Below are 16513 nucleotides of genomic sequence, written 5' to 3' on the forward strand. Positions count from 1 at the left end.
CCTTGTTTACCTATTTTATATATTAGTAGTTTGTATCTGTTAATCCCAAACTCCTAATTTATCCCTCCCAGACCCCCTTTCCCTTTTGGTAACCACAAGTCTGTTCTCTACGTCTGTGAGTCTGTCTCTGTTTAGTAAATAAGTTCATTTGTGTTGTATTTTAGATCCCACATGTAAGTGACAGCATATGGTATTTGTCTTTCTCTGTCTGATTTACTCCACCTAATACGATAATCTCTAACATGATAATCCTCTTCTGGTCATTACTCATTGTGATACTCCAATTGCCTCAGATTTGGATAGTGGGAACCCCTGCAAGCTAGCTTCTGTCTCCTTTTTTTAAAAATGTAATAATTTTAGATGTACGGAAATACTGCAGAGATAGTATGGAGAGTTCCAGATACTCTCAGCCCAATTTCCCCGAGTGCTAACACGTTATGTAGCCATAGTACAGTTGTCAAAGCTAAGTAATTAGCATTGCTAGATTACCACGAACAAAACCACTGGCTTTATTTGGATTTCACCACTTTTTTCCCATGAACATCCTTTTACCGTCCAGGATCTAACCTAGGATATCACCTTGGATCTAGTCCTGCCTCCTTGTGACATGTCACCACTAGACTTCAAGCACTTCTACTTTCTGGCAATACAAGGTGTTTCAGGCTGGCCTTTCACTTCTTCAGCCCCACCTCTAGAATCTGCTGTTCCTTCCAGAAGCACAGGTTTGGGGGGGTTTTGTTTTGGTTTGTTTTTCACGGGAAATGACATTTAGAAGCCATGACTAGGGCTCTGGGTGTGCTCACGGACCTCGGTGTCACAATCTCGAGGCCCTTTCAGTGGATGGAGTCAGGAACTGTGGTTGCTTTTTATTTTTTTAATTTTTACAATATTTATTTATTTATTTTTGGCTGCGATGGGTCTTCGTTGCCGTGCACGGGCTTTCTCTAGTTGCGGCGAGCAGGAGCTACCCTTTGTTGCAGTGCACAGCTTCTCATTGTGGTGACTTCTCTTGTTGTGGAGCACGGGCTCTAGACACGTGGGCTTCAATAGTGTGGCTCGCGGGCTCTAGAGTGCAGGCTCAGTAGTTGTGGTGCAGGGGCTCAGCTGCTTCACGGATGTGGGATCTTCCTGGACCAGGGCTCGAACCTGTGTCCCCTGCATTGGCAGGCGGACTCCCAACCACTGTGCTACCAGGGAAGCCCCTGTTGTTGCTATTTATTTATTATACAGCAGGTTCTTATTCGTTACCTACTTTATACATATTAGTGTATATATCTCAATACCAATCTCCCAATTCATCCCACCACCACCACCACCCCACCCCCGCTTTCCCTCCTTGGTGTCCATACGTTTGTTCTCTACATCTGTGTCTATTTCTGCCTTGCAAACCAGTTCATCTGTACCATTTTTCTAGATTCCACATATATGTGTTAATATACGATATTTGTTTTTCTCTTTCTGACTTACTTCACTCTGTATGACAGCCTCTATGTCCATCCATGTCTTCACAAACGACCCAATTTCGTTCCTTTTTATGGCAGAGTAATATTCCATCGTACATATGTACCACATCTTCTTTATCCATTTGTCTGTCGATGGGCATTTAGGTTGCTTCCATGACCTGGCTATTGTAACTAGTGCTGCAATGAACATTGGGATGCATGTGTCTTTTTGAATTATGGTTTTCTCTGGGTATATGCCCAGTAGTGGGATTGCTGGGTCATATGGTAATTCTATTTTTAGTTTTTTAAGGAAGATCCATACTGTTCTCCTTAGTGGTTGTATCAACTTACATTTCCACCAACAGTGCAAGAGGGTTCCCTTTTCTCCACACCCTCTCCAGCACTTGTTGTTTGTAGATTTTCTGATGATGCCCATTCTAACTGGTGTGAGGTGACACTCATTGTAGTTTTGATTTGCATTTCTCTAATCATTAGTGTTGTTGAGCAGCTTTTCATGTGCTTCTTGGCCATCTATATGTCTTCTTTGGAGAAATGTCTGTTTAGGTCTTCTGCCCATTGTTTGGTTGGGTTGTTTGTTTTTTTAATATTGAGCTGCATGAGCTGTTTATGTATCTTGGAGATTAATCCTTTGTCCATTGACTCGTTTGCAAATATTTTCTCCCATTCTGAGGGTTGTCTTTTCGTCTTGTTTATAGTTTCCTTTGCTGTGCAAAAGCTTTTAAGTTTCATTAGGTCCTATTTATTTTTGTTTTTATTTCCATTACTCTAGGAGGTGGGTCAAAAAAGATCTTGCTGTGATTTATGTCAAACAGTGTTCTTCCTATGTTTGCCTCTAAGAGTTTTATAGTGTCCAGTCTTACATTTAGGTCTCGAATCCATGTTGAGTTTATTGTTGTGTATGGTGTTAGGAAGTATTCTAATTTCATTCTTTTACATGTAGCTGTCCAGTTTTCCCAGCACCACTTATTGAAGAGACTGTCTTTTCTCCATTGTATATCCTTGCATCCTGTGCCATGGATTAGTTGACCATAGTTGCATGGGTTTATCTCTGGGCTTTCTATCCTGTTCCATTGATCTATATTTCTGTTTTTGTGCCAGTACCATATTGTCTTGATTACTGGAGCTTTGTAGTATGGTTTGAAGTCAGGGAGTCTGATTCCTCCAGCTCCATTTTTTTTTCCTCAAGATTGATTTGGCTATTCAGGGTCTTTTGTGTCTCCATACAAATTTTAAGATTTTTTGTGCTAGTTCTGTAAAAAATGCCACTGGTAATTTGATAGGGATTGCATTGAATCTGTAGATTGCTTTGGGTAGTATAGTCATTTTCACAATATTGATTCTTCCAATCCAAAAACATGGTATATTTCTCCATCTGTGTGTGTCATTTTTGATTTCTTTCATCAGTGTCTCATAGTTTTATTAGTACAGGTCTTTTACCTGTTGTTGCTTTTTAAATCATGAGTTCACACTATACCTCTAGCTCCTTCCAAACCACAGACCGCCTCCTCTCTCCCCTGGTCCACACGTCCCTCCTCCAGTAAGAAAGAACCTGGGCTTCCAACAGCAGCAACCCTGTGTCCATCTGCTCAGCCTTAGAGTACACACAACATAGCTCCAGACTTGCTACACCCATTCCACTGCCAACAGCAAAACTTCTAAACCAAGTTCAAGATGTATGCATGTTTTCCTTGTTTTGACCTTAGACTCTGCCCCGGTGAGGGTGAGTGGTCAGAGTTCTGGGCTCTGGGTATTTGGATTAATGATCTTCTCCCCTCTGTGTAGATAGGTAATAAGTTTGAAGAAGTCTGAGATGGAGTGAGAGTCATTTGTCTCTGCTCATGCACAGTCTCAGCTATATGATTTTATAATGACTCCATTAAAGTATCCCTGGAAGGCAACAGCCTATTGAAGTCTGGTTTGATGACGTCAGAGGGCCATTTGGTTGGTTTGCTTATATCACTTTCTAGAACTTTGTCCTGGAGCCAACAGTCTTTAGGCCCTCCCTCTTCCTCCTCAGTGGCACAAGATTCTGTCCACACCTCGGTTTCTGGAAGCCCTCCCTGCCTCCCAACATTTTGGAACTGATTTCCAGTTTCCTCACATTCAGACGCCACTCTGCCCAGTTTCCCTTTCAAGTAGCTCTTGCTTCCATCTTATTCTTCCACTTTCAACATCATAAACCTGACTCATAACCTCAGCACTGGATCAGACTCGAATGCCCCTCCCCGCCAGCCCAACAAGGTCTGTCCTCACCATTCAGCAGCCTCACCATCGGTGTGGGGACCATGGCCCACCCACCAGGGTGCCCGTGCCCTTGGGTCCTGTTAGGGGAGCAGCTGCCCATTCTGCAAACAAGACCCACTGGGTTCCCTGCACTCGGCAGGGCTTACCTCAATCTCCTCGCAGTAAGTGAAGGTGACAGAAAACGAATACTCAGTCTGGAATATGCCCTTTTGAAAAATTCTCTGAAGCCAAGATCTTGTAGCGGCGAGAGTCCCCTGGAAGACTGTTTTTACTGAATTCTTCTTTCCAGTTTCATTTCCCTGTCCTCCTGCTGAATCCTGTCACCACAAGTGAGAGACAGAGAGTTTAATTGTCCCTGCGCTGTGGACCCAAAGGATCGGCCAGATGCCACTCCCTTCCCCCCTGCACGCCCGACACCACCTGTGCGCTCAGACTCACCGGCCTGGCCAGAGCCTGCACATTCATAGCACTTTCATTTCCCCAGAACATTTCGGCTTCACTCTGGGTGGGCAGCATGGGGGAACGAGGCAGGAGAAGGAGTGGCATGGATGCCCCAACAAATGACCCCAGGCAACTGTTAACAGAGGCAACTCTGCCTCGCCAATGCACAGACTTCCTGGGCTCTGAGCCGAGGAAGAGCTGACAAGCTTCCTCTGGACAGGGTGCGAAGGAGGCACCCAGGGCTCAGAGCCTCCAGCAGTTCAGAGAAGCCGAGCTAGTGTAAACCCTGCTCCTCAGTGACATGTTTGGTCTGCGGGCCAGGAGGTAAACCCACGTCCCCAACCACTGGTGCTCTTTCCTTGAGGTTCTCCCTTCATTCCCTCTCCCTGAAAAGCCCCTTTTCCCCGGGGTCAAGGGCTCCAAGGATGCCTCCCTCCCTCTCTCCCTCTCCTTCTCACCAGAAGCACCTTTACCACAAAGCAGATACAGCCCAGCCATCAGCCCCACTTAGAGGTCTCTCCCAGTTCTGTGTGTGTTTCCTTTTGCTTCAACTGAGCCCCTCAAATTGTGTGTCAGGACCCCCCAAAATTGAATCTGTTGGTGTCACTCCCTCCCTCCAGAGATGCCTGGCCCAAGGGCTAAAGACGCGGTGGCGAGGCAGCTGCCCAAGGAGCTGACAGCACGGTCAGTAACCAGAGCAAGTGCCAAGATGAGAAAGCACAAGCTATTTTCAAGGCACATAAAGGGTGCTGTACCCAGCCTGGTGGGGGCAGTTCTTCCCTGAAAGATTCGGGGAGCTCTGGGCAGCATGGGAGTGGTGGGCTGGGGTACAGGTGTGACGGGAGCATAGCACTCAGGATGTGGGTGGCAAGGGCCAGCGACAGTTCTGAGCTGAAAGCAGGACACGCTGACCCATGCGGAACATCCCCGCATGGTGCAACAGCTTCTAGAATAATCTGGAAGCTTTAGCAGGGTGTGCATGCCATCTGTGATCTGGCATTGCCTAGATCTCAGCTCCATCTCCAGCCACACTAGGCTACCTGTGGGTCCTCCGGAGCAGCATGTTCCTCTCCTCCCTGACACTGCACGGGCTGCTCTCTCGCCCTGTGGGAACGTCAGCCCCTCCGAAGGCCCTTTGTTCCCAGGGCACCTGATCAACACTCCAGCTTAGCATTAAGCCACTGTGCTGCAATTATGTGCTCACAGGATGGTCCCCCTCCTACGCATCCCTGCTGCCAGGGACCTGTCTTCTCCATCTGGGTGTCCCCTGCACCCAGCACAGATGATGGACGTAAGTGGATAACCCAAGTCTGAAAATCTACTCTAGAACCTTCAGCTTTGCTCCTTGTTTTTCTCGATCTGATGTCCTATCAATCCTATCAACCCTTTATGTCAGCATGCAACCAAAAGCTCTGCAAAAACTCTTCATATACTTTGGTTTTATTTAATTTCAGTTCTGCAAAGCTTTCTGCTTTTATGGCACAGGTAGAGTATTTGGATCAGACTGTGGATTGCACTAATCTGAGATCCCAACCAACATTTAAGATAGTTATTTCTACAGGGACATATACCCTAAGTAACTGACAAATTTCAAATTTCTTGAACACAGTTTATCTAGACGTTGGCACCTGCCTATGATGGTTTAAATAATACCCACTTCAGGAGAAAGCAATCATCTTACCAATAATGTTTATTTTTAAATGTATCCTTGGTATTTTAAAGAAGAAAAACGAAAAGGAACAAGTTAAAACATATACTTAATTATTTTATATCACTAACGTCCCAGTTCTGACGTGTCAAATGCTTAACAAATAATTGGTCGATCTAAATATGAAATCATCTATCACCTTCATGTGGAAGCTCAAACTCAAGCTGGTGAAGATCACAAAACAATGGGAAAATATAAGCTGCGCACAACAAGCAACGTCATGGATGGAACTCAGAGATGTCACGTCAAGTGAAGAAAGCCAGACACAAAAAGGAAAGAGTTCAAAGATGGGCAAAACTAATCCGTGGTGGTAGAGATCAGGAGAGTGGTTACCTCTGGGAGGTGTGGAGCGAGGGGGGACAGAGCTCTGGGATGTCCCTACAGCTTGATGAGGGAGATGGAGCCTGTGTGGAAAGGCTCTAAGGTGGGCACTTAGGTGTGTGGACCTCGCTACTGTATTTGAGTTTCAGTGAACAGGAATAAAGCTCAGGTGGGAAAGACTAGGCATGAATATGCATTTAGGTGGGGAGGTCCTTGCCTGAAGTCCCAGCCACTTGCAGAGCTCTTGAATTAACCCAGTCACAGCTGATACTCTACACTTGAGATCCTGCACTGCCTCCTTCCCTCCAACGCAAGCCCTGGAGAGCAAGCACGCAGACCCTAGTTCACCAAAATAGCCTCGATGCACAGAACAAAACCTGGCATCAAGTAGGTACTGACAAATATCTGATGACACAATCAGCCACTCTGTGTCATTCCAGCAATCCTAGAATTAGCCTATCTCCTTTTTGTTTTTTTTTTTTGTTTTTTTTTTTTTTTTTTGTGGTACGCGGGCCTCTCACTGTTGTGGCCTCTCCCGTTGCGGAGCACAGGCTCCGGACGCGCAGGCTCAGTGGCGGTGGCTCACAGGCCCAGCCGCTCCGCGGCATGTGGGATCTTCCCGGACCGGGGCACGAACCCGTGTCCCCTGCATCGGCAGGAGGACTCTCAACCACTGCGCCACCAGGGAAGCCCCAGCCTATCTCCTTTTTGAACTGAGGGTGCTTCAGGTTCCATAGCTCTCCTGGGTACAACATTACGTGTACGTGTTCCACTTACCACTAGAAGTTTAAGTATAATAATTCTGCAAACAATCTCAGCAGATAAGGCAGGCATCTCATAAAACGTGTATTCTTTTGTTATTCTGCAGGTAGTTTCGTGAAGTTTCAGGCACACAGTCAAGTAGGACTGTATCAAGGGCTCCTCAAGAATCCTACCCCACAAAGAGTTGAAAGAAATCAATGAAGTAATTTAGGAGGAATGAGAAAACAGTACCCCTTATCCATGACGAGTTCCTTCCCTTTAAAACACCTACAAGGAAGGCGTGTACTTGATCCCATATAGGTTAACATCCAGGACATTTCCATCTATCTTGAACTTGGGATTAAGATAAAAAGGAAACAAAGTCCTTTTGGTTTGCCTCCATGGTCTGAACTATTTTAACAAAAGCAAGTTAAACTATTTCCAAGTGTATTCCTTTGTTTGAAAAAAATCTTAGGGATGCATATTACCAAAGATTCAAATACCATATAAATTTTTTAAAAAATCAGGAAGATACAGGGAGGGAGAAAGAGAAAGAAATGCTAGAAGAATATATCCTGGGATATCCTGTGCATGAAATCTCTTCCCGCTCTGTGTGGACTTGCTTACTGGTTGACACATGACCAGAGCTGAGAGTTAGGGAGTTGATCAGAGTGGGGTTTAGAAGGCAGCATGAGAAAGGAATTACCTGGGTCAATTCTGTAATACACAGAATTAGGTGGGGTCCCTGAAGCCCCAGGTGCTTGATGTTAATGAAGACCTGACACCCCCACCTCCATCCTGAACACCCTACTAATTCAGATGAGGTGATCCTGGCAGTGCTCCAAGTATCTCGGAAAATACCTTCTCTCCCACAGGTACATTTCTATTGTTCTGCATTCGGTACACTGTGCCTTCTGGGTATCAGAGGTCACACAAATTTGCAGGAGCAAGTAATCTCAGATGATTACGGAAAGCTAACTTTGATTTTTATTTTCAACTTCCCTGACTTGTAAAAAAAATTTGAAGACTAAATGCTGACGAAATGCAGGATGCAAGCATGAATATGTAATATGATGGTGATCACTTAAAAATAAATGACAAAAATGCACAGGAAAAAAGACCAGATGGAAATAAACCAAAATCTTAGCAGCTGATTTCTATGCTTTTCCCTTTTTTAAAAAGTAGCATAATTACATTAATACCTAGAAAAAAGAAGTGGGATATATATTAATTTATGACCTTCCATTAATGACAGCAAATATGGGATACAGCCAATCAGTAGGCGATAACCGTGTGCAAGAGGAGAGAGACTACACTTTACTTTTCTACTTACTTTTCCCGAAACATATCCAGGAGGTGCAACAGCATTTCAAAAGTACTCTTAATACTCTAGGGTGGGGAAGAAAAGAAAAAAAAGAGAGGATTTAATCATGATGCCACCATCTTTGCTAAAACAGACCCCCCAAAATCCAACATAAATAGAGCATAATAATTATTTTCTTTCTATAAACAAATTTTAAGGGGCTCAAGTACTAATCTTATACCTTCTACAAATAAAACTCAGGATTTAAAATTATACTGTTTTGGGGACTTCCCTTGTGGTCCAGTAGTTAAGAATCCGCCTTCCAATGCAGGGGATGGAGGTTCGATCCCTGGTTAGGGAACTAAGATCCCACATGCCACAGGGCAACTAAGCCCATGCCACAACTACTGAGCTCACGTGCCACAACTAGGGAGAAGCCTGTGCGCTGCAACAAAGAGCCCGCACGCAGCAACAAAAGATCCTGCATGCCGCAACTAAGACCCAAAGTAACCAAAAATAAATAAATATTTTTTTAAAAATACAATAATACCATTTTATCCACCCCCAAAATGGGAAAGGACAGAGAGCAATTAGGAAGTGGACCAATACTCAGAATAACTTCTAGCCCTGCCCTGCACAATCACACATACCCAAAGGCTACTGTTTTATTGAGTTCTATTTACTGAAACAGAATAACTCAAGTAAATCAACCCTTTACCCTATGAAATATTGACCCCTCCTGGTTCTCTTTTTTCTAAATGCTTTACCCTGTCAGGTTTTCAGAAAAGGAGAATCACACATTCTGACTGATTCGGTTTTGATCTGCTTTTGCTAAGCAAGGACTCAAGAGCCGATTCCAGACAACAAACCTGGGAATTTCTGTTGGAGATTTCCTCAAGTCCTTCAAGCCGGTACCAAGTCCCTAGAAGACAGTCCAGGATACGAGGGGGTGAGTAACTCAGGTAGTCAATGAGGTCTTCCATGTAATGAACCAAGTTACTCAGAGGGAGCAAACTGAACCAGGATCGGAACAGATACTCATCCACATTTAGCAAATGTCTGTTCTTTCCCATTAGCTGGAGTAATTGTTTCCTATATAAGGGAAAATTGGAACAGAAAAAAAGGGCAACAGTGAGATCAGTAAAACAGACCAAGTTAGTTAAAATTATGTTAGAAGGGATCTGAAAAGTTCTGATTTCAAAAATGATTTAAATGCTAAGAACTCAATCAAATGAGAAGTAAACAATAATATATTAAGGATTCAGCAACATGGATGAACTCTGAGGACATGATGCTCAGTTAAATCAGCCACTTACAAAAGGACAAATACTCTGATTCCACTTATGTGAGGTCCCTAGAGGAGCCAGATTCATAGAGACAGACAGTAGAGTGGTGGGTGCCAGGGGCTGGTAGTGAGGGAGGGAGTAGACAGTTGTTGTTTAATGGGGACACAGTTTCAGTTTTACAAGATGAAAAGTTCTGGAGACGGATGGGGGTGACAGTTGCATAACAATGTGAATGTACTTAATGCCACTGAACCGTACACTTAAAATGATTAAAACGGTAAATTGTAGGTTAGGTATATTTTATCATAATAATAAAAGAATCCACCCAAAATTAAGCACTTTCCAGCTTTACTGAGATACAACTGGCATATGACGCTGTGTTACGGTTAAGGTTAAATGTGTTGATTTGATACTCTTTCTTATTGCAAAATGATTACCACCATAGCATTACTTGATAGCTACACCCATTGTGTCATATAGTTACCATTTCTTTTCTGTGGTGAAAACATTTTTTGTGGTGAAAACATTTAAAAGTTGCTACTCTCTTAGCTTACTATAAGTAAACAATACAGTATTATTAACTATAGTTACCATGCTGTACATTAGCTCCCCAGAACTAATTTCTCTTCAGAGTACTGAAGTTTGTACTCTGACCAACATCTCCCCTTTTCCCCACCTCCCAGCCCCTGGTAATCACCATTCTACTCTCTGCTTCTGAGTTTGACTTTTTTACATTTCACATATAAGTGATATCATACAGTATTTGCCTTTATCTATCTGACTTATCTCACTTAGCATAATGCCCTCAAGGTCCATCCATGTGTTGCAAGTGGCAGGATTCCCTTTTTTTTGTGGCTGAATAATACTGCGTCATATATACATATATATGATGATATACACAAGTATATATACATCATATATATGTATACACACACACACATATACACACCACTGCTTTATTTATTCATTTGTTGATGGACACGTAGGTTGCTTCCACATCTTGCCTATTGTGAACAATGCTGCAATGAACACAGGGGTACAGATATCTCTTTGAGATACTTATTTCATTTCCTTGGGTTACATACCCACAAGTAGGACTGCTGGCAATCCTATGGCAATCCTATGGCAGTTCTTTTTTTAACTTTTGATACTGTTTTCCATCGTGGGTGCAATAATTTATGAACTAAGCATGTTGATGCGTGAATAAGCAAGCGCCCTGGATCAAACAGTCTATGCAAACCCAGTCTGGGGAAGGTCTTTAAATTATGCTGTTCTGTAACACTGTCCTGGAGACCCGAAAAGATGACAATGGGAAAGTAAATACAGCCGAGTGACACAGAAGCGACAGAGGCTACGCGAAACATATGGATGGATAAAGCTTCACTACATACTAAAGGCCACTTTTGCCTAAAAGACACGATCTTTAAGACCAATGCTAATGTTTGTCATTCTCCAGCTAAATTTCTTCTAGATAGTCAGTCTTCTAGATAAATGCCCCTTGAAGGGCAATTTAAAATATATATAATTATATAAATAATCTTAATTTGGCTTTAATTTCAAAACGTTCCAATAATAGTGAAGAAGAAATAATTCAGCTCACTCACTATTTCAATCCCTAAAAACCTATAGGCTAGATCCTATTGGATTAGGGGCGGGGAGGGCAGATGAGAGATTTGGAATAGTTTCTTTGACAAAAAACAAAGTAAATGGGGGATGTTATCTGTGCTTGGAAATAAGTGTTAGTATTAATTTTTTTGTACTGAATTTGTATTTTTTATTTAGCTTTTGTACTTAAATTTGATTTACCATTTTTCTTTTATGGATTGTGCTTTCTGTGTCTTCTCTAAGAAATCTTTCCTTGCCTCAAAATAGTACTTCACTACCTCAAGATGTGCACCTACAATGTGCAAAGCCTCTGACCTGTGAAATTCTACTTTCAGGAATTTATCTTGAGGAAATAATTGGACAGGGAAAATTACAAAGAAGTGCATCAAAGCATGCTTACAAAGCGAAAGTGCAGAAATAATCCAAGCGTCCAGGTACAGAGAACCGGCTAAATCAAATTTGCAACACTAAGCAGTCATTACAAAAGTAGGTATATATTTACTGGCAAAAAAAATCGTTCACAATATACTGTTAAATGAAAAAAAGAAGGTTGGAAAACAGGATAAAACAGAATCAATAATCTATCATAGAGGCGGGGCAGGAGGGAATTGCATGAAACCAGACAAAAGGTGCAAACTTCCAGACATAAGATAAATAAATGCTACGGATATAACGTACAACATGATAAATATAATGAACACTGCTCTGTGTTATATATGAAAGCTGTTCAGAGAGGAAATCCTAAGAGTTCTCATCGCAAGGGAGAAACTTTTTTTCTATTTCTTTAATTTTGCACCTATGAGGTAATAATAGATGTTCACTAAACTTATCGTTGGTCATCATTTTGTGATGTAAGTCAAATCATTATGCTGTACACCTTAAACTTATACAGTGCTATAGGTCAATTATATCTCAATAAAACTGTAAGAAAAATACATAATCTATCTTTTGTGGTTGATTTTTTTTTTTTTTTTTTTGCAGTACGCAGGCCTCTCACTGTTGTGGCCTCTCTGTTGCGGAGCACAGGCTCTGGATGCGCAGGCTCAGCGGCCATGGCTCACGGGCCCAGCCGCTCCGCAGCATGTGGGATCTTCCCGGACCGGGGCACGCACCCGTGTCCCCTGCATCGGCCGGCGGACTCTCAACCACTGCGCCACCAGGGAAGCCCTGTGGTTGATTTTTAAGCATATAAAGCACCCACATATCGACATTTGGACAAAACCCTGCAAATACACAGGCCAAAGTGTCAACAGCAATGATTAGCTCTGGGGTTGCAGGCCATTTTTGTATTTTTCTTTGTATTTCTTGCTTGTTTAAAATTCTTTTTTTTTTAAAAATTTAATTAAAAAAAATTTAATTTAATTTATTTTTTGGCTGCGATGGGTCTTCATTGCTGTGCACGGGCTTTCTCTAGTTGTGGGGAGAGGGGGCTACTCTTCGTTGCAGTGTGCAGGCTTCTCATTGTGGTAGCTTCTCTTGTTGTGGAGCACGGGCTCTAAGCACGTGGTCTTCAGTAGTTGCAGCACGCAGGCTCAGTAGTTGTGGCTCATGGGCTCTAGAGCACAGCCTCAGTAGTTGTGGTGCACGGGCTTAGTTGCTCCAAGGCATGTATCTTCCCAGACCAGGGTTCGAACCCGTGTCCCCTGCACTGGCAGGCGGATTCTTAACCACTGAGCCACCAGGGAAATCCCCTAAAATCTTTAAAGAAGTAATTTAAAAAGAAGTGATACATTACTTCCATCACTAAAAGCAGGAATGAGTGGGTACTAAAAGTCCACTGGAGATCTTGGAAGCACAGTTATGATTCCAAGATTTACATATGTTAAGTGCAGGTCTGTAACTTACTGATCTGCTCTTTTTTCCCGAAACTCCGAGAAGGAGATGCCTTCAAGGGCTGCCCAGGTGTCCTCGGGCTGCACGCCTGAGTCCTGGGCTGGTGAGGACAGGTCCATGCAGTGGTGCAGCACAGGCAGGGCACACACCCAATGGTCAACCTTTCTGTCCATGCACATTTGGCACAGGTTTACCATGGATGCTCGCCAGCTAGAAAGGGAACAGAGATCCCATGTGAGCCTAGCACGGCCAGTGTCAGGCCAGCCCCGGGGGTCTGACACCCACCAGCGAAGGGACAGCTCCTCGCACAGAGCATAAGATAAGAGCGCTCCGGGTGTCTGAGCACAGAGTGACCAGATCAGGGAGAAACCTCAGGGGCCCCCTCGGCACCCCCAAAAAGCATCAGGCACTGAACTGGCCCTTTCGAAGCCCCAGAGCAAACTCCTGGTGGCATCTTTCCATCCTCCTTGACAGTGGAGGAGACAGAGGTTCAGAGAGGCATGTGATCTATGCAAGGGCCCCTGTGCCAGAGCTGGGGCTTGAACCCAGGTCATCTGGCAACAGTAAATCTACATATAAAGCAACTTTTTACATGTAAGGAAGGAGCCTATAAATAATACACGGCATGTTCCCTACAATCACAAAACACGGATGTTTCTTAAGACCTGGAAACACTTGTATATTTGCCAGCATTTCTTCTCTCTTTCAAAATGAACGGGGTTTAACTGGGTGTTTTAAATTTGTAAAACCACAAGGCAGGTGTTCCATAAGACTGACTGCTCAGAGAAGGCTGCCCAATATCACCCTAAAGTTCAATTCAAACAGCTCCAGAAAAAAGACCTTGGGACCATCAGAGGGTTCTGGGGCGGCACCTCCACCCAGTGAAACATGAGTGCCTTCAGGACAGGCCGCGGCCTCCACACCACGAGTGCTCCGGGCCCAGCGCAGTGACACTCTGGCTCGTGAACTGGGCACGGCAACTGCAGAGGCCACGGGGAGGGCACCCACAGTACTTCCACAAACATCCTCAAGTCCGGCTTCGTTGTCTTACCATGACCCCCCCCCCCAAGATACACGCACGTGGGGCTGAGTCATGAGACACCTTGAAGCTGCTCAAAAGCAGGGTACTCAGGAGAACGTGAATAAGATGAAAACTGGTATATCGGCTAGAAGAGGCCAGCGGGACAGACACTGACGCGACAACAGTGAGCAGTAAAGTTACGGCTAGTTTTTATTCCTTGCATGTCTTCATCCATTCTCTGACAAGCACTTATTTTTATAATCAGATAAAAACCATTAGAGAGCTAGAAAATCTTTACACACACACACACACACACACACACACACACACACACACACACACACACACACTACCTCTGAGATGTTTCAAGGATGTGGATCAGATCCTTGCGAAGGGCATCCGGTGAACTGGCATTCGAGCAAAGGAGGCAACAGAGTGAGCCCAGGTCACTTTCCGGTAAGAGAAAGTGAAATTTTTCCACTGAGAAAAGGACAATCAGGCCCATTCTCAATTTACTCCTCACCGGGCAGTCTTCAGGCAGAGGGTCCGCCCTCATTTCCAGAAATGGTGCCATTTTCTTTGTCAAACATTCCCACAGGTGCTTTCTCACCTGCTCCCAGGAGAAAAGGGAGATACAGAACCACGGCATTGAACCCACCAGAGGTGTCAAGAGCTGCCCATCACTATGCTTACTTCCCCATCAGTTGGGCAGGGAGGGCTCTGTGGAGGGGTCACCCACTGCCTGCCTCCCCACTAAACCCTGAGCATCCCCCTCGCCCTGGGTCTTTGGGAGGTGCCGCCACTGGTACGTCCAAAGGCCTCAGCATGATGGAGGCGCTATCAAGTGGGGGCTCCTGAGCCTTATAAGGATATACTGGTCATCTCAGGTGTGGCTCCAGGTCTGTCTCAGAAATGCCTAAGCCATACCACACAGCAGGTGGAGATGCAGTGAAGGGCACCAGCCTTCTTGTGGTGGAGGGGAAGGGCAGGTGAGGGGGCGGGACCAGTGGGGGAGGGGGGCAGGTGAGGAGGTGGGACCAGTGGGGGAGGGGGGCAGGTGAGGAGGTGGGACCAGTGGGGGAGGGGGGCAGGTGAGGAGATGGGACCAGTGGGGGAGGGGGGCAGGTGAGGAGGTGGGACCAGTGAGGGGGGCAGGTGAGGAGGTGGGAGGAGGAAGAAAATGGGGAGAACAAAGAATTCCCAAGAGGTGGTACTAGGAGAAAAGGGACTGAAATATCCTGCCCCCATCCACCTGGTCCACTGATTCTAGGGGTCATCTGGCCACTAGGAGGTGGAGTGATGCTGAGTGCCCAGGAGGAAGAGAAGGGAGCTGTTGCTGACACCCCTGAGACCTGGTACCTCCTTCTCTTCGTACTGCAGAGTGCTCCACAGCTGTTCTTCTCCTTCATAGATCATGGGCACCCGAATGACAGAATAAAACTGCTGGAACTGGGTGAAAAAGTTCTTTAAATTGATGGCATTCCAGGTCTCAAGGATGCTGAAAATGCGGTCCAGCATGACCGCAGCCGCGATCTGCTTCCCTTTCACCAAGTCTTTCCTTCTACGATCTGTTAGATAATCCACCAATCTCTGGAAATTCCCAAGGGGCCTCCTACAAATTATATCATCGTACTGGTGCCAGTCTAAGATTAAAAGAACAATGTTATACTTAGGAGCATCAAAACCACTAGACCTGGACACTCCACCCTGGAAGGCTGATCTTGACCAGAAGAAATAGGATGAAGAAAGACAGGAACGTCACAGAACGTGGTAAATGGAAGGCAGCCAACACTTGCTCCATCCAGGTACCCATCCACAGATAAACAACAGGGGGCCTGGCCCCTGGGTGGAGCATGGCTGTTTAGGACAAATAACCTGGACACCCTACAGTGAATTGAGTGAGGCACACGATTCAGCTGCCCTGAAAATACTTGAAACATGTCTTTGTCGAACTAGATGGTTCAGCACAATTGGTACATGAGTTCCTTAGAAAATGACCACACAGGGGTCAAAAATTTCGTACTGAAACTGCATCCCTCACTAGCACTTGTGCACCATTTTGGTATGTTACTTGGTGCAAGTGCCCATTTCCTCTGTCCTGGGAACCATGGTGCCCACTCCATGAAGGACGGTACAGGTCACATGGCAGACAAAACAGCCCTTGACATGGGGCAAGGGCTGAACCCATGGCTGCTCTTATAACCAGCTGAAATGATATGAGTACAGACCTAGAAAACCCAGGAAAATCAATTGTCAAATAATTAGAAGGCAAAGAGGTCAGTAAGGCACCAGAGGCAACACAAGTACATAAAAACAGCCATGAAAATCAGGAAGTCCAGCCTCTGAACAGGTCTCCTTTTCCTCACTGTGCAGTCTGCTCTTTGCTGGAAGTCCCCACTCAGCCATCCCTGCCCCATCCTGGCCCTGCCCAGCGATAACTTGGAATCACTGTTTGGATCTGACCTCAGGCATCACCTCCTGTGGAAGCTTTTCCTGCTCCATATGGTGTGGGACACAATGGCTCTCTCTCGGTTTTATAAAAATGCT

General features: G+C 44.8%; 1 protein-coding gene across 4 annotated transcripts in view; it reads right to left on the minus strand.

Annotated features, from left to right (window-relative positions):
- Window positions 1-16513, minus strand: part of RNF213 (ring finger protein 213) — a 112172-nt gene that overhangs the window by 63990 nt on the left and 31669 nt on the right. For all 4 annotated transcript variants that reach the window (XR_012328630.1, XM_033846798.2, XM_033846799.2 and 1 more), the window contains 7 exons: window positions 15326-15609; window positions 14320-14576; window positions 12958-13155; window positions 9091-9313; window positions 8252-8307; window positions 6955-7108; window positions 3854-4024 (listed from right to left, as the gene is read on the minus strand). Coding sequence is in view for 3 of the 4 variants with exons in the window: in XM_033846798.2 (XP_033702689.1) it covers window positions 3854-4024; window positions 6955-7108; window positions 8252-8307; window positions 9091-9313; window positions 12958-13155; window positions 14320-14576; window positions 15326-15609 (1343 nt within the window). In the remaining variant the exon portion in view is untranslated. The remainder of the gene's footprint in view (window positions 1-3853; window positions 4025-6954; window positions 7109-8251; window positions 8308-9090; window positions 9314-12957; window positions 13156-14319; window positions 14577-15325; window positions 15610-16513) is intronic.

This window comes from Tursiops truncatus, chromosome 20 (genome assembly GCF_011762595.2).
Source record: "Tursiops truncatus isolate mTurTru1 chromosome 20, mTurTru1.mat.Y, whole genome shotgun sequence".
NCBI lineage: Eukaryota > Metazoa > Chordata > Mammalia > Artiodactyla > Delphinidae > Tursiops > Tursiops truncatus.